The sequence below is a fragment of the Phalacrocorax carbo genome, chromosome 5 (assembly GCF_963921805.1).
Source record: "Phalacrocorax carbo chromosome 5, bPhaCar2.1, whole genome shotgun sequence".
Taxonomy (NCBI): Eukaryota; Metazoa; Chordata; class Aves; order Suliformes; family Phalacrocoracidae; genus Phalacrocorax; species Phalacrocorax carbo.
Genome location: NC_087517.1, coordinates 72,065,510 through 72,086,786, shown reverse-complemented (window position 1 = coordinate 72,086,786; position 21,277 = coordinate 72,065,510). Strand labels below are relative to the sequence as shown.

Sequence of the window (21,277 nt, the reverse complement as noted above, 5' to 3'; positions counted from 1 at the left end):
AGCCTCCAGCTTCCACGAGGCGGTCCAAACAAAACTTGAGAACTTACATTACACAGGGGAAAATCTCTTTGGGAAACAGGGGAAGGTACTTTACAAAAAGCCAAAGAAAGGCAGGCCACGGTACACTTCCTGAGGTTGGTGTACTGCCCTTCAGCCCTGCCACAGTGGGGTTGGGAAGGGGAAAGCTCCTCTGCATAAGCCAGCTTTCATGTCCACTGTTTATTTCGAGGGTATGCAGCACCCTTCTGGGAAGGGTGCCCCACCACAGCAGCAGAACAAGGTGCTCTTCATCCCCTGTTTACGAACAGCAAAAATAAAAGGGAATTCAAAGAGCCAGAGGCACTGAGCTGGCAAATCATGTTTAGTAAACTGATACTTATCAGTGAGATTACTTGGTCTGCCCTTTATTTCCTCCTGCTTTTGAGTTTCAAGTCCTAAGCTTCATTATGTATGACTAGAAAACAAAAGTGTCCAAACCTCCGTTCCTCAGTTCCTGAGAGTGCTCTAATAAACTGTCTTGTTGTGAAGAACTGTGTATGGTCTGATTCCTCTTGGCAAAGACACAGCCCTGGGAAGGCATACCTCCTAATGTGAAAGTTAAAGAACTAGAGAAGTTCAAGATACTCGCAGAGGGATTCCTTCTGTCCCTTCCAGACCAAAGCAAGAGGCTGCTGATTCAGCTTCCTGCAGAAGCTGTGGCAGCATGCTTTCTCAGCAGTGGTGTTTTTTAAAGGTGCTGTACAAATTTTCTCCAGAATCAGTTACCAGAATGGCTTGAGGCTCATTTTCAGCACAGACAGTTTGGCTGGCTCTTGCTTTTCATCAATCCAATGACAATCTGTTAGTTTTCTTTCAATTGAAATGTTTCTCTCTCGTCTCAAGAAGGCAATCTCAGCAAGAATTTGAGTAATGTCTGCTACTGCTGTTTGTATTGTAAGTGGCTGAAAATATTCTTTCTCTCCCCAAGGACTAGTCTAGCTGGAAAACTGATTGACATCACTTTCCAAACTAACTGTTCTGCTTCAGTTAACCCATGCTCTCTGCTACTCTCTACTTTGCATTTATTCTTAAATAAATTTTATTTCAAACCAGAGAGTCTCAATGGGGGAAGTTATTCTCAGGCTGCTGTTGTGATTGATTTCTCCTTTGTATGCAAAGCATGGTGTCACTTAATTCTTGTTAAAATAGGTTGGCTAAACCATTGCACGGAAATACAGCTCAGATTAGGACACAACTCAGCCATTTGCATCTCTTGGGCTTGTGTTTTATAATATGAAATTTTATAATATGAAGCCCCAGCTACTTGTTTACATCAGGGCTCACATTATCACTGGAGGGTAGAGTAAATCACCGAGAAGTGTAAAAATAACCCAAAACCTTCTGCAGACAGGAAGGTTCTGGTTTTTTGCAGAAAGGGAAGTGTCTGATGCAATGATCCTGTCTCAAAGTAGCCATAAGGGAGTGATGCAAGCAATTCCTCATCTTGTCTTTTGGGTAGCATTCAATATTGCTTGTCCTGAGATGTGTTATGGGACTCTCAGTTTAGCATCCCACGTGGCTTTTCCCGAGGTGGTGCCCTGCTGGATGCCCCTACTGTGAACAGATGACAAAAGAGCTCTTACCAACCTGGAATGTCACTAATTAAGTGAACCTCAGCGTGCCAGCTTGGTACAAAGGGGCTTAATTCAATCCCGTTCCACCATGATGGTGCAGATGGGATCAGCAATGCATGAGAACAGGTGGCTGAGACCACATCAGCTTGACCTGTGCAGCAAGTGTTTGTTCCTCAGCTGTGCAGGATGCTGCAGCTCCCACTGTGCAGGAGTGTAGTGGAACCATGGAGAGAATGGACTTGGAAGGCGCAGGCTCAGCCCAGCCATCAGCAGAGCCTGTGGGTGCCCATGAGGATGTTTACAGGTCCCAGTTGCAGACCCTCTTCCAGGTGCTGCCTGTCTGCTGCTACAGAGACCCACTTGCTTCTCTTTGGCCTTGAGGTGACACTCACCTTCCCCAGGATCACTAATATTTCTGAAGCAGCCACATCTTGTGTTTCTGGGCCATTTCACAAATCCGGAGGCAGTGCTTGATTGCAACCCTTTCTTGGGAGATCTCCTGAAAGCTCTCCCAATGAGGCGTGAAGCTGTGCACAGAACCGGGCCTCTTCTCTCCTGGCAATGCTGGGAAAAAACCTGAGGCTTATTTGGCTTTATCTGGAATGGGGTTTTCTTCCGAACGAGCCTCGTCCCTGGGGATGAACTAGAGGGTTGGCAGGAGAGACGCAAAGCCAGAGAGTATGGGAGTGGGATCAAAGAGACACCCATGGCGTGGGAGGCGTGGCGGAGGTGAGACATTGCAAGATGTGTCACACACCTGCAGGAGAAGCAGCAGGGAGCCACGGGCTCTGGCTGTGTGGCTCCCAGCTTTTGCTCCCAGCAGCCCCCACTTCATCCCCCCACCCCAGATTACTTCCCAGTCCATTGGAGCTGTTCCAACATCCACTGGCTGCTCTCAGCAGCGCTATAAGTTTTCTCTGCTAAAAAGCAAAGCCATAAATATCACTAGATCACCCTCACAGGAGCTCAGCATCAGAGAGCAGCACTAGGGATAACGGCACTACCTGTGGGTCTGTCTTCCCAAATGATCCCGAACAGTGAGGGACCCGTGCCTGCATCTCGGGGACAGACAGACTGCCACCTCAACCTGTGTCTCTGCCTGGAACACCTGCATTGCTCCTGCCTCAAGACACACATTCAGGTGCTCGTGGGCTTATTGCCCAAAACGGCTGCATGGGGAGCCCAGAGAGTGAAGCGGTCTGGCACGGGAGAACCAGAAAAGTCCCAGTGGTGGGTAAATTACTCAAATTACCAGCACAGCTCACTGCTCTGGTCTGCTGCTGGGTGTTGTGCCTAGCCAGCGGTGACATAGTGAGTGGGCATAGCCCAGTGCCTGTAGCATCAGGGCTGAGCTGTGCCTGGCAGCCACACGTGTGGCACCTCTGGAAAACTTTTAAGTAGCCCAGAGCATTAATGCAGAGAGTGTGTAGCGCAGCCACCAGCTTCAGCAGTGCCACTGCCACCTGTATTGCTGCAGTGAGCCAAGTCCTTGTGCTCACGGTGGCTCTTAGTGACACAAAGGGATTTGCCATTACCTGGAGGTCCAAGATGAGGCTCCAAAAGCATCCCCCAAAAAGGCAAGGCTGTGTTGGATCATACTGGCACTGTGGGTCCTGTGCCTGCCTCCATCACACTGTCGCAAACACATTTCCACATGGCACAGGGATGCCATCCCTCATCACATGCAGCTGGTGGCTTCTGGAAAGGGCCTGGGTCTGCAGGATACATGCGCTCTGGCTTCCAGCCAAGAAGCCCAAAGAGCCCAGATGTTTTTATGTGTCAGGAGCTCCCTGGACAACCTGCTGGCCAGTTTCTTCCCTCTCCAGTCCCCACCCAGGGCTGCTCTCAGCTCCCCTTGCCGCAGCCTCTGCCACTGCTTTCTGCCTGCTGCCTGTCACCCGTGGTGCATAGCGCACAACCCACAGAGGAAAAACCCCAAGCGACAAACCTCAGCCCTGGGGGCGGGTGGAGGCAAGGCTGGAGAGCGGAACTGAAAGCCTGCACAGCCCAGCCTGCCAGGTTGCTGCCCTGCAGGCACTGCCCCAGCACCCCAGGACCCCATGCCAAGGCAGGATGGAGGATTTAGGTAAGCTGGGCTGCTCCAGAGCCAGGCCTGCGCCCGGGCTTAGTGTGGGGTCGTGCCTTCGGTGGCTTGGGGGAGGCTTACCTTTCCTTTACCTCAGAGCCAGGTGGGGATGCTGCAGAGGAGGCAAAAATGGAGCTGGGCTCCCTGCCATGCCTGCTCCCATCTCAGGGGACAAATGGTGCCCAGGTGGCCAAGCGAGTGCTTGGCCAAAAATGGAGAGCACATGAAGGCAGGAAACGGGTTGTAGCAGTAACGCAATCATAGCTGCGCGCAGTGGGGCCGAGCAGCCCAAGGGTGCGGGGTGTGACGTCCAAGCGTGCTGGGAGTCATCCCTGGACCGAGAAGAGGGAGGCAGGCTCAGGGAAGCAGCCACACTGTCAGGGGCATCCCTCATTTCCTGACATGAAGGCAGTGAGATGCCGAGGGACAACCAAGGTGGCGAGGTAAAGTAGAAAGAGAAAGTGCTTTGCCCTCCCTGCAGGAAACGCCGCTCTGGGCGTGCAGAAAGCACTGAGGTTTAGCTTTCCCGTGCCAGGGCTTGTGCTGGGGTGAATTTAAGGGCTAGTGGATGTTCTTCCGTAAGCCAGAGATGGTCTGTGGACGAAGCAGGACCCCTGATGACAGCAGTCCCCCATGCTTTGGGAAGGCTGTGCAGTGCGGGGGGGTGCATCCTGCATTGGGGGTGGGAGTCTGGGTGAGGGTGCTAAGGGCCACCACAACCCCTTGGGGCCTTGGCACCTGGCTGGCAGAAGCAGTTGTGATGCTACTTTTGCTCCTGCGATTTCAGAAGTGGCACAACACTGCTTGGGGGTGTGCACAGGTGGGGAGGGCAGCCCGTGGCTGGGGTGCCCAACCCTGGTCTCTCCATGCAGATGCTTTGCTGGCAGAACTGGAGCAGAGCTCTCGCCCAGCCTCCAAGGACTGCACACTGCAGGCACCAAGCTCCTGCAAGCAGGATCCAGCCACAGCCAGGCCCCCAGCCCCCCGTGGCCATGAGCCACTTGCCTCGTCAGCCCTGAAGGTAACACCTCAACATGGTGGGGCGGGTGGCTGAGACCCTGCTCAGCTCAAGACGGGGGTAGTGGTGCCAGGCTGGCAGTGAAGGGTGCCAGGGGAGCACCCTTTGGGCTCGGCTGCAAGGATTTGTCCTCCCAGGTGCAGCTGCCACCTCGGGCTCAGCCTCCAGGAGAGACTTTGAAGACAGTGTACAGGTAAGACATGGCCAGGGGAGGGCAAAGCCATCTGGGGCTACCTATTCCATCACGTGGATGCGACCTCCAGGGTCACCTAGCCTCCTGCATATCCTTCCCAAAAACCAGGTCCTTCTGCAAGCTGGGGTGGAGGATGTCATATCCTGCATCCCTGCAGCACTGCTGGGGTTAGGGCTGGGCTTTGAGCAGCCCCATCCCTACCTCGTGTGGCCACCCCCAGCCAGCATGTCCCCGGGGTGGGTCTGCTGTCCCTTACTGCGGCCTGTGGAAGAAAGGCAGCATCTTGCGGGGTGGAGGGTTCTCAGTCCTAGGCACCCTCCAGCCTTGGGGTGGAAGCTGCAGCATCCCTCGCTCTCTACCATGCCCAGCAAACCTACGCCAGACCCGCAGCTACTGCTCCCCTCGCCCCCACCCACGGTGGCCGCCCAGCAGCTGGATGAGCTCCTGGCCGACCTGGGCCACATGCAGAGCAAGGTGAGCCTTATCCCCGGGGGAAAGGAGGTTGGGGGCCTGGCCCTCACCCAGCCCTCGCCATCCTCCTTCCGCAGCTCGTGACTGTAGGGCAGGGAGCCGGCGTGCCAGCGGAGCCCTCGCTGGACAACATGCTGGGCAGCCTCACCCGGGACCTGCAGGAGCTCGGCATCACAGCCGCTCCCGCTGGCGTCTGTGGCGCCTGCTGCAAGCCCATCACTGGCAAGGTGACCCCCCCGTACCTCCATCCTGGCACCCCTCAGCTCATGGCATCCCCTGGAGCTGCCCTCACTGCCCCCGCCTCCTTGCAGGTGCTCACTGCCCTGGGCAAAACCTGGCACCCCGAGCACTTTGCCTGTGACCACTGCGGGCGGGAGCTAGGCAGCCAGCCCTTCTTCGAGCGGGGCGGGCAGGCGTTCTGTGAGGAGGACTACCACCAGGCCTTCTCCCCCCGCTGTGCCTACTGTGCCAGCCCCATCCGTGAGGTAAGCCCCCTCCCAGCCTCCCACACCGCGCCGCACGGCCACTGGCCGCCTCACCTCGCCTCTTCCTGCAGAAAGTCCTCACAGCCCTGGACCAGACCTGGCACCCCGAGCACTTCTTCTGTGCCCACTGCGGGAAAGTGTTCGGAGATGACGGTAGGTCCCAGGGGATGGGTGTGGGGATCCTGCCCCTACTCTGGGTATCCACCCCCCTAGCCCAGCCCTCGCACCCATTGTCCCATCCAACATCCCTCTGTGGTCTTTGTCTTGCCTCCTGTCCTGGCAGCACCCCCATGGCCATGCCCCAGTGCCCCCTGCCAAGAGCCTCGCCCTAGGCGGGTGCTCATCCCGACACCCTCCCCGCAGGTTTCCACGAGCGGAATGGGAAGCCCTACTGCCGCCAGGACTTCCTGGCCATGTTTGCCCCAAAATGCCAGGGCTGTGAGCGCCCCGTGACAGACAATTACCTGTCAGCCCTGCAGGGCGTGTGGCACTCCGAGTGCTTCGTGTGCGCGGTAAGTGTGCAACGGGCTGGCAGCAACATGGGTGAGCCCGTCCCCAAGGCTGCGCCATCCTTCCCCGTCTCCTTCCCCTAGGAGTGCCTGTGCAGCTTCGCCAGCGGCTCCTTCTTCGAACTGGAGGGTCGGCCCTACTGCGAGCTGCACTTCCACCAGCGGCAGGGCAGCATCTGCCACGGCTGCAGCCGCCCCGTGACCGGCCGCTGCATCACAGCCGCGGGGCGCAAGTACCACCCCGAGCACTTCATCTGCGCCTACTGCCTGGGCCAGCTGCAGAAAGGCACCTTCCGTGAGCGTGGCAACAAGATGTACTGCCAGGCCTGTGACAACAAGCTCTTCCTCTGACCCCCAGCACCTGCTCAGCACATAGCCACCGCTCCTGCCTGGTGTCCTGGCACCAGCCCTGCTGAGCTAAACATCCCTTGTATTGCCCCACCCAATGGCCCTGGCATCGGTCCTGCTGAGCCAAACGGCCCCAGCATCATTCCCCATCCCCCTCCCCCCCAACGCATTCCTAGCATTGTCCCAGCCAAGCCACACAGCCTGGCACTTATCCTCTCTACCTGAAGCAATAAAACACCTAGCCTAGCCTTGGCTCCACTTCACTGGTGGCTTTGGGGACAAGGGTACAAGGCAAGGTGGGAGGGCTCAAGTGCCCCCATAGCCAAGTGCATCCATCAGCACTCCCCACCACCCACAGGTGCATTAGGTCCCCAGCTCCCAGGGTGCTGCAAGCCAGGGGCAAGTCTGCCCCACTTGCCTTTCCCCTGTACCCCAGAGGACAGCAGCCACAGACTGGCTCCTGGGGGGGGAACAGCTCAAGCTCCAGGGGTGCTGCACCATGCAGGAAAGCAGCACTATCAGACCCGCACCCCACCACCACGAGGAAGAATGAGCTGCTCTGCAGGGTGAAGTCTTTCCAACAGCAACACAGCTTCAGCAAAAAAACTGGTTTGACACAGACACCAGAAAACAGCTTTCAAAAAGGTATTTTCCACAAATACCACAGCTACCTCCTGATCAGCCCCAGGCACCCCACAAAAACAGTAAGGAGGCTCAGTACAAAGCAAAGTTGTGCTTTTCAATTTTCCTCCAACCTCTGCTAGAAAGAGGACACCACTCCAGCCCACAAAAGGGTTTGTCACAAAGTGGCATCTTTCAGAGCCATGTGTAGCTCAGCAACACTCAAGAGCATGGTCCTGCCCCTGGAAAAGACACTTGGGGCCCAACTGCAAAGCTACAAACACCAAGGTCGCAGCCTTAGGTAGAAGGCACGCAGACACACTTTAAAAACTTTATTTATATAAAAAAATCATTTTGTTTTAAAAGCGTTACAAGAGTGTGTACAGGAATCAGACAAGGAACAGCTTGTTGCTCCCTGCCCCTCTCCTCCCCAGCCCCAGTCCCCACCAGGGCAGGGGAGGAGAGAAGGGGGAAACTTTTTCTTTTTGGTTCATTTGGAATTAAGAGTTAAAAAAAGGAATTAGTGTTTTACATATTTAAAGGAAAAGAGAACAGTTAGACCCCAGAACAAAACCAAAGTGAGCTGAGGTGGGGCTGCAGCCATGGAGGGCTCAGCCAGAGCTGGGAGGTGCTTTTGGGCGGAGGAGCAGGCAGGAGCAAGGCACCGGTCCTGCCTGCATCAGCCTCCCCGCTCCCAGCGGGAGCCCGTGGTTTGGGGGGGAGCCCCCAGCTGGGGAGGGCTCCTGCTCCAGTTTACAGCCTCATACAGATGCTTCCAGTTGCACAGGGGGCATAAGGGCTCCCCCGAAGATCACAGCACTTAGATGTGACCCCCACCACAGCAGAGAGAAGGAGGATGTGTATGTCCTAGGCTCCTGTGGCAGCCCAGTCTGCCCCCAGGACAGGATGCACTGAAAGGCCTGCACCCCCATCAGTGAGGGCCGGGGGGGCTGGAATCCCCCCACAGAAGAGGCTTCCAGCCCCACTGCAGACAGTTAAGGCTCCCGGCAGGGAAGGGAAGCACTCAGCCCTGCCGGAAGCCCAGGAAACACCCCTTCCCCAGCAAAGAAGCCAGACAGTATGATTCAAAGAGATATTTCACAGTGGCAAAAGAAAGGCACATGTCAAGAGAAAGTCAGAGGGGCATCACCACAGGCAGCTGGTGGGTGGGCGTGAGGGGGCTGGCTCTACCTGCTTGCAGCCCTGCCAGTGCCTGCTCCTCGTGCCTGGCGCACCACGCACACCAAGAAGCCGCCTCTCCCCAAAAGCCCTGCCGCATCTCCTCCTTCCACAGGGACCCATCGCCTCCCACACGGGGAGGCCCATCCCAAGCTCCCCACGCTGACCATCTTCCCCACATCAGGATCCCTCCTCAGAGTCACCATGTGGGGGCCAGTGGCCCCATCCAGACCCCTCTGCAGGATCCAGAGCCAGATCCCCTTTAGCCAAGCCCCCAACACCTCATCTAGAGCAAAGCAAGAGAAGTTATTGCTGTTTTTCCTTCCCCTCGCCCCCACCCATGGTTCCAGCCCCCCTCACCCTGGTCCCGCCACCACCAGGGAGGGATGTTCCCATTGTTCCCACAGCCCTGGTTGAAGAGTGATCCCGCACAAAAATATATCCTATAGGCAACAAAACAAAACAAAAAAACCACCCCAAAACAAAAGGTGGCGAGTGAGGTCCCAGTCTCTGTCCCTGCAGATGACTCCGAGGGGAGGGAAGGCGTGGGAGAGAAGGCAGTTCCTGGTCAAGGCAGAGATCCAGAGTCCTTTTGCAGCATCCACGCCAGTTGATCTGGCAGAGTTAGGGCGTGGTGGAGGACAGGGAAGAAGAGTTATCTGTTGAGGTGTCCCAGAACGGGGAGGTGCAGCGGTCTAGAGGAGGCAGAGTGGCCCGGGCTGCCCCTGGGGGACCTGGCCCAGTCATTTGGCTGGCTAGTTGGCACAGACAGTCCAGCAAAAAATCCAAAAATAACACAAGGTAAAAGTCAGTCCATTCCACCACAAAGAGTTATATATATATTTATATATAATATATTATCAACCCAAATTGAGTGGAGATGGGGACGGCAGCTAGATCTTCTGCTGTGGAGAGAGAGGGAGAGACATTAGCATGCCCAGAGAGCAAGTGAGGAGGCGTGATCATGGCCCCAAGTGGATCAGGCAGAGGTAATCATAGCAGAATTTGGCTGGCCAAAGCACCCCTAACAGCGCAGCAGGATCCATCACCGCTGTTCAGATTGGGCAGGACATTGCGGGACATACCGACACAGGGGAAAACACGGCAGCATCCTCCTGCGCCTCCTCTACCTCAGGCTGCGATTCCTGCCCCTCCTCCTGCTGCAGACACACGGGGGTTAGTAGGGGTGACGGAGCGGGGTGGGGGGATGTTAGTTGTGGGAGCCCGGTTCTCCCCTCCTCCTGCCAGCCAGGACAGTGATGTGTCATCTCCTGCACCCCAGTCCTGCTCACCCTTCCATAATTAGGAAGGGCTGCTCACCATCAATGGCGCTGCCTTCACCGGCTCCATATCTCCAAGGTCACCAGATCGGTCCAGTGTCCTGCTGTGGTCCCTCTCATTGAGTGTGGAATAGTTGTCTGGAGCAGGAGATGGGACAGTCAGTCATTTCACCTCCACGGGAGGCAGCATCATCCCTATAGGGGACACGAGCTCTGCCCCCTCCCAGCACACCAAGGAAGCAAGATGCCCCTCTTCCAGTCCCTCTCCTACCTGGTCCCATGTTGCTCATCTGGATCTCCTCCCGGGAGGATTTCTTGTCTACAAAGATGGGAGAGCAGCAGATCAGACACAGCAGCCATGAGCAGCAGAGGAACCACTACCTATGCCAGCTAGAGGAACCCAGACACAGCTGCAGCCACAGCACCGTTGACCCCAAGATGCTACAGGACCTGTTAACTGTGTAATTTCTAGCCCTGAGAAGCCATCTAAAACACAAACTGATGGCTTTGTGTGAGTAGCTATAGCTGCCAAGAAAGCCAGGGCTGAAAAGCAGGGAGGGGACAAAGGCCAGCTGTTCTGGGTACCCCCAAGGTAGAAGGATGGCAGTGGGGACAGGTGCTGAAGGAAAGCACATACCTGGTTTTTGGTTCCTGTCGATGAGAGGCAAGGTGCTGTCATCAAATGAGTTGCCTCCCTGGGTCCGAGATGCACTGCTCAGGTTCACCTGGAACATCAGACAAGTGACCACTCAACACCCTGGCCCATACACTCCTTTATCAGCACATCCCACCCCTCCAGCCCCCAACACAAGGACCGACCCAGGAACCCTCCCACAGCCCTTAAGCAAGGGGGCCCTGAGGCAACCAGAGGGTGCTTTGGCTCCCCATGGCTGCACCCACATCAGAGAGTGGAGGTAGCCTGCCTGGACTGGGCACCACCCAGCCCTTAAGCAGCAAGGACCGTCCCAGATTTTGGGAAAGGAACTGAGCCCTAGAGAAGCTTTTTCTTCAGCACTGCCACAATGGCTTTTAGTGCTGCAAACTTCCCTGCCTGCAGATCTGCATGCTTACGTGTGGGACACAGGGCTTAAAGCTTTACAGAGTGTTTCTTCCTTAGCAGAGATTTCCTGCAGGCCATCCACTGAGAAATGGCAGAGGTGACACCTTCAAGGGCCTCCAATCCCACCAGCAAGGTAAGAGCTGAAATCCAGTACTGCTCTGAGCTCCAGGAACACCCTTCACCCCCTGCTGCAGTACCCTACCTGCTGCTCCAGCCACAACAGGGCAACCCCATTCCCCTATCCCCATACCTGGAAATCCGACTTCTTCCAGCCTTCCTTCTCCAGGGGCTTCCGCAGCTCTTTATAACCCCAGACTGTCTGCAAGACGAGGGCAGCTGCTCGGACTTCTCTCTCCGAGCGGTTCCTTGGAAAATGTGAAGGAAGAGATGTTTGGAATACCCAGGGCCTTTAGGAAGCTCCTGGAAAAACCCCTCTCTGACCCTTGCATTATCCTTCAAACAGAGCCTACCCAGATTTGTTGATCAGCACCAACTTCTCAATCCCCTGTGTTTCCCGCAGCTTCTTGGCAGCCTCAAGGTTGTCTGCAATTACTTCATTGATGGTGTTGAGGACTGACACCACTGCGTCCTCAGAGAGGTTTTTGGCTGGGGTCTGCTGGCCTCCAGGCAGGTTCTTCACTAGGTTGGGGATGGCATGTTTACCTGGAAGGGGAAAGAGCTGGGCATGAGCAAGCAAGATGACTGCAAGGGGGTGGGGGGTGGGGGTGGGAAATCACTGCAGAAAGATCAGGGACAGGTGACCAACTCTGACGTCCCTCTCAGTGTAGCTCAGCACATGCTACTCTGGAGAGGAGTAGTAGACAGGCACTGGGCTGATGCCATGCCGACATGCTGCCTCAGCTGCCAAGATCAGGAGGAAGCTTCTGCCTAACCCATCTGGATATGGAGAGCACAGCATCCTCTCCTCCGCAGCCCTCACCTATCAGCTCTTTGTTACGCGAATCAACAGCCAGGTTGCGCAGGGCTCCAGACGCTGCTTTCACCACTCGCTCACTGTCATGGGTCAGGAGGTCAGCAATGGCAGAGAGTCCCTTCTCCTGGCGCAGTGCCGAGCGGATGTACCGGCCATACTGCAGGGGAGAGGCAGAGCACCACAGTGTAACCTGGGCAGGCACAGTCTCTCCCCATTCCCGGGGCTGGGGGACACCACTGGGAGCCTTACCGCCCACCCTCATCTTGGGAGCTGAGGGTCCTGGCTTAACCCATGGTGAGACAGACTGCAAAGGTCCCATTCCTGTCCCAAAGCCCCCCTGCAGGCCAGGCAAGCAAGATTCCCCAGGCGGTCTTTCCATACGCACCAAGAGAATGCAGGTTAAGAGGGTGTAGAGTAGCCCCAAACCTTCATCCCCTGCCCCCAGCCTACAGAAAGGAAGGAATGGCAGGGAGCCAGCAAGCAGGGGCACAGACAAGCAGCCCTCAGGAGCACAGATCCCTTAACAGCACAGGAGAGATCTGGTCCACACCTGAACTGTGCTGCTGAACAGTATCTTCTTGGGCAGTGAGCCATGCACAAAGCCAACAGCCTGAAACAGCAGAGCCGTGGCTACCTACACCTCTGCCAGTACCCAAAGGGAGATGCTCCCCGCCCCCCAAGGCCCGCTAACCCTGAAACAGATGGACATGGACATGGCCAGCCCCATGAGGCACTCACCGTCCAACTGCCAGCGCACAGGTTCTGAATGGCTCCTGCTGAAGCCTCTAGGATGGCTGGAGTCTTGCTTTCCTTTAGAAGGGAGATGTATATCCGGACCACTTCTGGCTGGAAGAGGAGCTCATAGCCTGCCAGAGGAACACAGGTAGGAAGGACTTACTCAAGGGCTCTGCTAGCATCTGACTCGTTCAAAGGAGCACTGCTGGGCAGAGGAATATGGAACCTTTTGCTCACTGCTCCCTGCAGGCTGGATCCTTGGTACAGAGGGGGCCAGGCTGACCCCCAGTACCAGAAACCCCAGCACCAGCCCCAAACAAGGATGCCATGGCTGCTGCCCACAGTCCCCAGCACACCACTGCAGCTCAGGAGGGGTTCGGGCTGAGCTGCAGCACTGCTACCATCAGCAGGGAGACCTCAATTTCAGTATAACACCTGGCTGACACATACCCAACCCAGGCAAGGGCACATGGTCAGGCAGCAAGCTTGGCAGCTGGGCACTGTGGTAGCAAAAGGCCAGCCTGCACTCTCAGCAGGAGGAAGGGGAAACACCCCAAGCAAGTGGCCACCAACACCATGCTGAAGAAGCTTGGGTTCAGCTCATCCCCAGAGACTGAAGACACCAGGTCTCCAGCTCACCACTACCCTAGCAAGCAGGCAGGGATCGGGCCTTCAAGTATTAACTCTTCCATGGCAACATATCCCCAGAAGCGACTTCTAAAGCAGCAGTGAGATTGCAGTTGCAAGGCCAGGTTCTCCATCCTGCTCTGTCCTCAGCTGTGGTGAGAGACATCCCCAGGCCCCAAAGACAGAGCAGGTGGCTTCTCAGACTTCTACCAGAGATGGGTGCTGATTCTTCCCACAGCCCAGATCAGCCTGAGGAGCCACCACCACGTTTGAGCTGCTCACAAGGTCAGGTCTATTCCTAAGTCTCCTTGTGATTCTTCTGGCTTGACTCTTCATAACCCTGGGAGCACCAGGGTCCTCCCAGGAAACCACAGGGTGTTTTGTAGCAGGAGCTGAACTCAAGCCCTGGGCTAATGCCCACTGCTTGGCCAGCTAGAGAGGGGCTGTGATTCACAGCCCTCTAGGCAGCCAGCCACTTGTCCCCAGAAGTTTCTTGGAATGACTCTTCCTCATGCTGGAGAACACTTTATGGCAGGGTTTTTTGGCTTTACATCCTGCCTGTTCTTCAAGCCGAAGAGAGAAAAGGAGGAAAGAGGGCAATCATACTGAGAAGTCTGAGACCACCAGAGAGGGCTAACCTTCCTAGGTCTGTGTCACCATGCTGTCCCTCAGTCCCTAGAGCAATAGTTCCCTCCACAGCCCCAGGAAGCCTGTCTTGAAAGAGCATTGACCTCCTCCAAGCACAACAAGCATAACAAGCATCCTCACAACTATCTGTGGCAGAGCTAGTACTTTAACAGGCACATATCTCCTCCAAACCAAACCTCTGCCCATTTGAGAGGCTCACTTCAATATGAAATCAGCTCTATTCATTCCTCTCCTGGACTGCTTGTGGTGAAGCAGCCCCGCACACCCATCTCTGCACAAACACACTGGGGAACATACCTTTGGCTGGAGTTGTTCTTTTGGGAAAATCCACTGTATCAGTACCGGGGTCTTCTGGGAGCTTTTTACCTTCAAAGGGCAAACAGAAAGGCGTAAGACATCTCATCTCCCTATCTCAGCCCAGCAGTTCTTTGCCACTTGCTAGGAGAACAGGCCCAGAGGCGAGCTGAAGCTAAGCTACCAGCATGTCCCAGGAGGGGATGTCAAGGGCATTAGCCACACTGCAGGCAGCACGTGCCCTGCTGGGGGGTAGGGGCGAACAAAGAGGGCTAGAGAAAGCACCCAATCAAACCACGGAAAAATTAAAACTAAGAGCACACTCACCTCTGGAGAACCATTCGTCTATTGGCGAAGCGGAGAGAGGGACAGGAGAGAGGGGAGGCAGGAGGAGAGAGGTGCCGACAGCATCATGGGGCAGATCATTTGGCATGAAAGCAAAGGGAAGGGACAACACAGGAGACAAGGGGAGGTGTGCAGTTAGTGGACATCTATCCATCACCATCCCACCACCACAGAAACCCACCATTAGCTTGTGTCAAACGATTTGGGTAAGCCAGGCAGTAGCTCCCAGAGCCAGGGGAGGCACGGACCCCGCCGCCTCCAGAGAAAGCTGCAGTTTAGCCTTCACACAAGAGTTGCCCAGAGTAGGAACACAGACACCCCAGACCACCCTCAAGCTCCACTGCAGTAGATCTGACTTTAGCCCACCTCCCTCCATGCTGCTACCAGCCAACGAACCTTTGCCCTTCTTGGCACCAAAGCAGCTTGCAGCATGGGGCCCAGCATTGTTAGCAGGGGCCAGAGGTGTCTCCTGGTAGCGCTCGGCATGGGGGATCTCACGGTGGACTTGGTAGGACAAGTTTCTCAGCAGGCACACACAGTTCTCCACCAGCTAGACAGAAAGCCAGATAATTTGACCTGGAGCAGCACATGCCCACCCCTTGTCTCTGAGTGAGGGCCCCATCACAGCTTGCAACCCAGAGCCAGGCCAAGGGGGGCTGAACTGGGACCAAGGGGATATGCAGCTGCATCTCAGATGGAGCTTGAGCTATCCCCATCCCAAAGCAGGCATGGCCAGTTTGCCTGGCATGAGTTCATACTCGGCTGGGTCAAAAAAAATAACCTCTGCCATTAGCACAAAAGGTCTAAGGAAAGTCTCAATGCAAGTTGAGGCTAACGCCTCTGCCTCAGGGCAGACCAGGGAGCCCTGGGCCAGGGGATACCAGCATGGGGATGAGCAACACCACTAAACCCCTGTTGGAGGGCCAACATTCCTACTGCAGGCCGAGTACCAGGCGCCTCCTGGTCAAACAGTCCCCAGATCTCACCCCACACAGGCTCTCTTCTCCCAGGTGGAGATCATGGAAAAGCACGAGCCTGGATCAGGTTTTCCCAACCTAGTCCTGTCAGACCTCTGTGGTACCTTGCTGTCCGAGTCCTTCTGGCCGATCTCAGACTGGACGATGTAGATCAGGGCATCCACCAGCCCGTCACATTCCCGCAGCTTCCGACGGGCCTCGCTCCGCTCTGAGCTCACGTTCCTGGCAGGCAGGAGAGAACCGTCATGGGAGAGACAGCTGAGGGCAGGCAAGGAACAGCCCACACCCAGCAGAACTCAAACCAGAGAACGACTCAGTGGAGGGAAGCTACAGAAGAGAAACACCTCCAGAGTCAAGGACTACACCACCAGTAGCTGTCCTAGGAGAGCAGCTCCTCTGCAGACACTGTTTGGCGGTCCCAGAAAGCTTGCAGAAACAGCCAGGAAAGGGCGTTTCAGCAGCCCCAACCCACACCAGCTCTCTGCCAGCAGTTGGTAGCCCCCCTCCCCATACCTAAGGCAGCCAGCAGTGTTGGTGAGCACCGACTCCCACTCAATATGGCGGGGTTTCGAGTCCTCATTGGGTTCCCGCTCCCAGCCCGAGCGGGGAATGACAACCTCATCGGTCAGGGCGTGTAGCGCATGATCCACAATGGCCATCTTGATAGAGTCATGTGAGGACAGGTTCCACAGTGTTCCTGCAATGCCACAGGCGGGAGGTGACCAATGTGGGCTTACAAACCCGCACTGTGCATCCCTCACCCAACAGAGTAGCCCCTCCTCTCCTCCCAGGAGCCATTACCTGTGATGACCTCTGTGAGGTCCATGTCATGGGCCTTCCGCAACAGGCGCACCAAAGCAGGTACACCATCGCAGTTCTTGATGGCAATCTTATTGTCTTGATCCTTTCCAAAGGAGATGTTCTTGAGGGCTCCACAGGCACCGTAGTGCACCTCTTTCTTGGGGTGGTCTAGCAATCCCACCAGCACGGGAATACCCTTCAGCTTGCGCACCTCCGTCTTCACCTTGTCATTACGGTAGCAGAGGTGCTGCAGGTAGGCGGCTGCGTTGGACTTGACAGCATCCAGCCGGTAGCTCAGCATGTTTATTACCTCTGGCAGTTCTGGCTGGCGCCAATTACCCGGGGCCGGACCTCCCTTCCGCAGACTGTCCAGACTGGCCAAGCTACCCCGCTCGTGCTGAGCCAGGGGGGCCCAGTAGTAGCGGTCGGGGGCCACTTCATCCACCAGCATGTCTTCATAACTCCTAGAAGAGCAAACAGCAGGCACCAGCATGAGCCCTAGACCTGGCGGGGGATGCTGTGCCCCCTCCAACCCACCAGAAGATGGACTGAAGCATTCAGTGTCTAGTCACCACTACCCTGCTGGAGCACACTCCCATCAAGGCCTGGGAGCCAGGCAGCAGAGCAGTGCTGGGGCACCTTCCTGCTCCCCACACAGGGTCCAGTTGGAGTCCATAGCTGCAGAAGGCCACCCCCCATGCGTCCCCAGGCCCGCTCAGGAAGCGGGCAGTTTTTGCCCAGAAGGCGGCAGCCTCAACAGCTACTCCAGTCCCTTCCCACCCACCGGGTTTAGCTTTGGGTCGGAGGCTGGATCCCGGTCTCTGCGTAACCTCCACGGAGGCAGCAGCCAGCCCTCAAGGCACAAAACACCATTTGGGCCTGCAGCCACTAGAGGGCAAGTTCATACCACAACAGATTGCTGGGAGAGCAAGCCACCCAGGAGTTCCCCAGGCCCGTTACACCACAGCACTGCCCTCAGCACTGCGTGGGTGCAGCGAGCGCCCAGAGCCCGGTTTCAGGCTCTCCAGTTCTCTGCTGCACCGTCTGGCTGTATCCAGCACAGCACCCGTCACTCCCGCTGCCCCACAGCGGGCCAGCACACACCAGCTGCTGCCAGACCAAGCCACTGCCATTGTTTCAGAGCATCACGACTAGGAAAAAAGTTGTTTTTTTTTTTTTACCCAGGATGGGGCTCACATTCTGTGGCCTGCAGGTGCCCAGCAATATATACAAGTTGCGCTGCTGCCTAGGGGACAGGCTTAGTTGGGCATCAGTGGACACCTGGGCTCCAAGGATTGACCTCACTGCTCCCAGCTCAGGCACGGGGAAGAGCTGTTGTCCCACACGCCCTGCCCTGGAGAAGAGGGGTTCACCCACAGGCCTAGCAGCCCAACGAGCACACGGAAGCTGCAAGAACATGCAACTAGTCCCCCCTTGCACCAAGGTGACATTTAAAACCCCCAGAACATCCACCACATGGAATCCCTATTTTCACCACATTCTCACCCTATTTTTGTAGTTACTGGCAATATAATCCCTCCCCCACCCAGGCAGAGGAGTCCAGCAATTTCCAGTAGAAGGGGATAGGATGGGACTTGGCACTTAAACAGAGAGGCCTGACTGCTGCTGCCACCTGTGCTGTGTCAGGGCACTTGGGGATGCACAACCAGGGTCCAAGATGAAATAGCATCTTCTGGCTCACATCTGCTCTGAGGACCGCTCAGCCACCTTCTGAGCTCCCAAATGAGGTGCAGGCAGCCCCCTGCCTCCCCGAGCAGGCAGAAAAACTTGCAAAGGATGGCAGCAGGTTCTGCTCCTTACACCGCTGCTTTCCCCAGTTTCTGGTACAGGACTCGCCAAAATCACCAGCTCTGGGTGCCAGCCTTTCACAGCCACATCCCCCTCAGGTGCTGCTGCATCACTGCCCACACAGTGCCACCACAGGCGGCTGCAGCGGGCTGTGAGCTTGGCGTCAGCATGACCCAATGGTGAAACACGCTGCTTGCCACATGGCCTGGCTACTGAAAGATGCTGAGGAGTCCAGCCACTCCAGGGGGTCACTCCCCACCGCTGCGGCGCACAGTGCTCCATGCACCATGCCGACCACCATCACCAGCAGGACAAGGCAGGAGCAAGATGCAGCCAAGTACCAGCACTGCAAACAAGCCACCTGATGCTTGTCAACATGGCCAGCAGCTCTCCTCACTCCCATACCAAGACTCACGCACCCTGAAAGGGACCTCCCGCCCAGCCGCAAGGGTCATACAGTGCTGGATCCCCCTGCCCCTCCGGGTGGGACGGGACTGGCAGGGAGCAGGGATCACACCCTGCACTGCCACTGAGCCTCCCCCTTCCCTCTTCCCCTGCAGAGAAGGAGCTCTGAGAGGAGCCACAGGAGAGGGGACCTGCACACTGTGTGGCCAAAGGCAGCCAGCACATGCTGGCTCTCGGCTCAACATGCTTCGTCTCCTGCGTGCCTGGCAAGCTGCCTCCCTGAAGGAAGTCATTAACAGCTAGGCCCCCACTCAAGACAAACATCTCTGGGGCAAGGGGGACGCTGATCTCACCTGTTCCCACTCCTTCAAGCTGGGCAGCTGAGCACAGATGGTAACTGAGAAGGCAGGGGACAAGCCAAGCTCAACAGCACCTGGATTCCACAGAGTGCTGGATCTTTACCAGTCTGCCTGGGGAGGGAGAGCCTGCTCATGGGCCACGCCAACCCATCTTTCCATACCATGCATGGCCCCTGCAGGACAAGCTAACATCTCCACCAGGGCTGCTCCTTGGCTGTGCTTGGAAGTGGGACCTTCGTCCCCTGTTGTGACTGAAGTCCCCGGTCTCCCACCTGGCTGCAGCTCCTGCACCTGGCTCCTGTAACTCCTGTCCTCCAGGATCTGGAGGGCCAGAAGGAACACAGACACCATCCAGCCAAGAGAGGACGCATGGTCTCAAAGGCTGACTAGAGCAGACCGGGCCATCCAGGGAGGGCAGGACACAAACCCAGGGAAGGTTTGCAAGCCAGAGCCTTCTGTCTCAGCTGGCATTTACTCCCTCCACAGCCCCATGCTGGAGCGAAGCAGCCACAGGTCAGATACGCTTGCTTAACCCCTTCTGCCCAAGCTGCTCACCAAGGGGCTAGCCATGACTGCCACGTGCTCAAAACTGCTAGTGCTGGCCTCTCGCAGGCTGCCTGAGTTGATGCAGGCAGCAGCCTTGCCCGCCCTCCTCTAGCCAGCACAAGCTTCACAAGGTGAGGCAAGCCGGGGAAATCAATCTGGATGAACAACCGCCCTGACTGGTTCAGCACAGCAACAGAAACGCTTGTGCTGGCACAAACCAAAAGGACAAAGCTCCTCCTTTAGTCGCTTCAGCAACCAGGAACTACCATGGATTCCGAGTATGTGCCTTGAGACAGGCAGATCTCCAGCAGGGGCTGGCAAGAGCCTCCCTTCCCTCGGGTCTGTCTCTTCTGCCTCTGTTTTACACCCTAGCCTTACATGTCTCCTCTACCCCCTCCCCACCCACGGGCACTCAGGAGATATACATCCATCATTGCACGCTGACACAGCCCCCTCCTCATCTCTGGGACCCAGGCTCAGCCCCTCGCTCCATTCCTCCCTCACCATCCTGAGTCCTCCTCCCTCCAGCACCTCCCCAAACCCCGCTTGATAGCCCAGGCAGCAAGCAGAGCAGGCGGAGAGGCTTAAGCAGGCAGCAGCATTTGTGCAAGAGACACAGCTGGCACAAGACACCAGTCTATAGCAGTCACGGCCTCAGGCATGTTAACACCGCAGGATGCCTGGCCACATGCCTGGCAGGGCAGTTAAAAGACCACCAGGACCCTGCTCTGGCTGCCCAAGGGCAGCCGCAGCCTGGCAGGGCAGTTGCTCAGCAGTCAGGCTGGAGGAGCCGCAGATCACCTGCAGACAAACAAGGGGGAGAAGCTGCTACCACCAAACAGGTTGAGCAGCTTCTCCCGCCCTGCCCGTGCTGCAGGAACACTCCCCGGGGCACTGTGGGGCTGAGCCTCGCTCACCCCAGCGCTGGGCTCAGCACCACTCCCTGGGGCTGCTCTCAGCTCAGCAAGAGCACGATCGCAAGGCTGCTGCTACTTCTGATGCGGGGCTGTGCTGCACAGCCCGCATCAGGCACGGTTCTCAGCAGGAGAAGGCAGGCTGGGGCACAGATGTGCCCGCCGTCCCACTAGCAGAATGTGGCACAGGAGGAAGGGCCCGGAGCTACATCCAACCGCCCAGTGGAACTCCTTGCTGCAGGAGGACAGGCTCAATTAGCACCAAGTTTTAACCACCAATTAAGCAGACAATTAGAAGCGGATGCAAGTTTTCTCCTGCATGGGCCACATGTGACTCAGTTCAGAGTATTGTCTCTGCAGTCTTCCTTCCTCCAAAGAGGGTGACGTTAAAGGGACCCCATAGCACACCCCACCCCAGTGCCTCCTGCCGCATACCTGAGCCGCCGCCGAGGATCAGATGGGGTCCCTGCCCGCCTGGCCGTGCCATAGTCAGACATAAGCCCGTAGTCCACGTCTTCAAAGCCCACACTGCGCTGGTCATCCTCCAGGCCATATGGCTCAGGGTGGAAGTGGTTGAGGTCCATGTTGCTGCCCCCAACACGCACTTGAGGCTGGGGGCCGTAGATGTCCTGACGGCTTGGGGCCCGGTAGGTGTCCATGGGGGGCCGGTAGCGCTCATCGATGCGGGTGACACGGGACAGGCTGCCATAGCTGTGATCGCTGCCTGGGTAGCCGTCCTCGTAAGGGCGGCCATAGCCATCAGGGTAGTGGTAGTTACGAGGGAGAGTGGCTGTGCCTGGCTGGCTCAGGTAGCCACCAGGGCCCCCATTGCCTGTCTTGCGGAAGTTCCTGTCCATGGTCTGGACGTAGTTGCTGGTGACAGGGGAGGTTTCCAAAGGTAACCCGTCAGGCCCTACTGGCACCTGCTGCACTGTCCGGGTGGTCACAGTCTTCACCACTTTCTTCACCTAGAGGGACAGATGCAGGACACACTCCCATCAGGAAATCCACCACATCCCT

At 56.7% G+C, this 21,277-nt stretch overlaps 2 protein-coding genes across 7 annotated transcripts in view; one reads left to right on the top strand and one right to left on the bottom strand.

Annotated features, from left to right (window-relative positions):
* The first annotated feature begins 3,571 nt into the window (after nt 1-3,571).
* Nucleotides 3,572-6,953, top strand: LPXN (leupaxin). The gene is made up of 9 exons (XM_064453356.1): nt 3,572-3,699; nt 4,572-4,720; nt 4,855-4,910; nt 5,279-5,384; nt 5,459-5,608; nt 5,693-5,866; nt 5,938-6,019; nt 6,230-6,378; nt 6,460-6,953. Exons 1-9 carry the CDS (start codon nt 3,687-3,689, stop codon nt 6,724-6,726), a joined length of 1,146 nt encoding a protein of 381 aa, XP_064309426.1. The 5' UTR covers nt 3,572-3,686; the 3' UTR covers nt 6,727-6,953.
* A 708-nt stretch (nt 6,954-7,661) lies between these two features.
* Nucleotides 7,662-21,277, bottom strand: part of CTNND1 (catenin delta 1) — a 32,051-nt gene continuing 18,435 nt past the window's right edge. For 2 of the 6 annotated variants that reach the window (XM_064453218.1, XM_064453224.1), the window contains 16 exons: nt 20,693-21,225; nt 16,225-16,688; nt 15,937-16,120; nt 15,528-15,645; nt 14,843-14,996; nt 14,429-14,446; nt 14,105-14,173; nt 12,536-12,663; nt 11,804-11,954; nt 11,334-11,526; nt 11,114-11,228; nt 10,441-10,528; nt 10,075-10,122; nt 9,844-9,941; nt 9,609-9,683; nt 7,662-9,428 (listed from right to left, as the gene is read on the bottom strand). In XM_064453218.1, coding sequence (XP_064309288.1) covers nt 9,417-9,428; nt 9,609-9,683; nt 9,844-9,941; nt 10,075-10,122; nt 10,441-10,528; nt 11,114-11,228; nt 11,334-11,526; nt 11,804-11,954; nt 12,536-12,663; nt 14,105-14,173; nt 14,429-14,446; nt 14,843-14,996; nt 15,528-15,645; nt 15,937-16,120; nt 16,225-16,688; nt 20,693-21,225 — 2,448 coding nt within the window. In that variant the 3' untranslated portion in view covers nt 7,662-9,416. The remainder of the gene's footprint in view (nt 9,429-9,608; nt 9,684-9,843; nt 9,942-10,074; nt 10,123-10,440; nt 10,529-11,113; nt 11,229-11,333; nt 11,527-11,803; nt 11,955-12,535; nt 12,664-14,104; nt 14,174-14,428; nt 14,447-14,842; nt 14,997-15,527; nt 15,646-15,936; nt 16,121-16,224; nt 16,689-20,692; nt 21,226-21,277) is intronic. The other 4 variants (XM_064453219.1, XM_064453221.1, XM_064453223.1 and 1 more) reach the window with 4 other exon arrangements.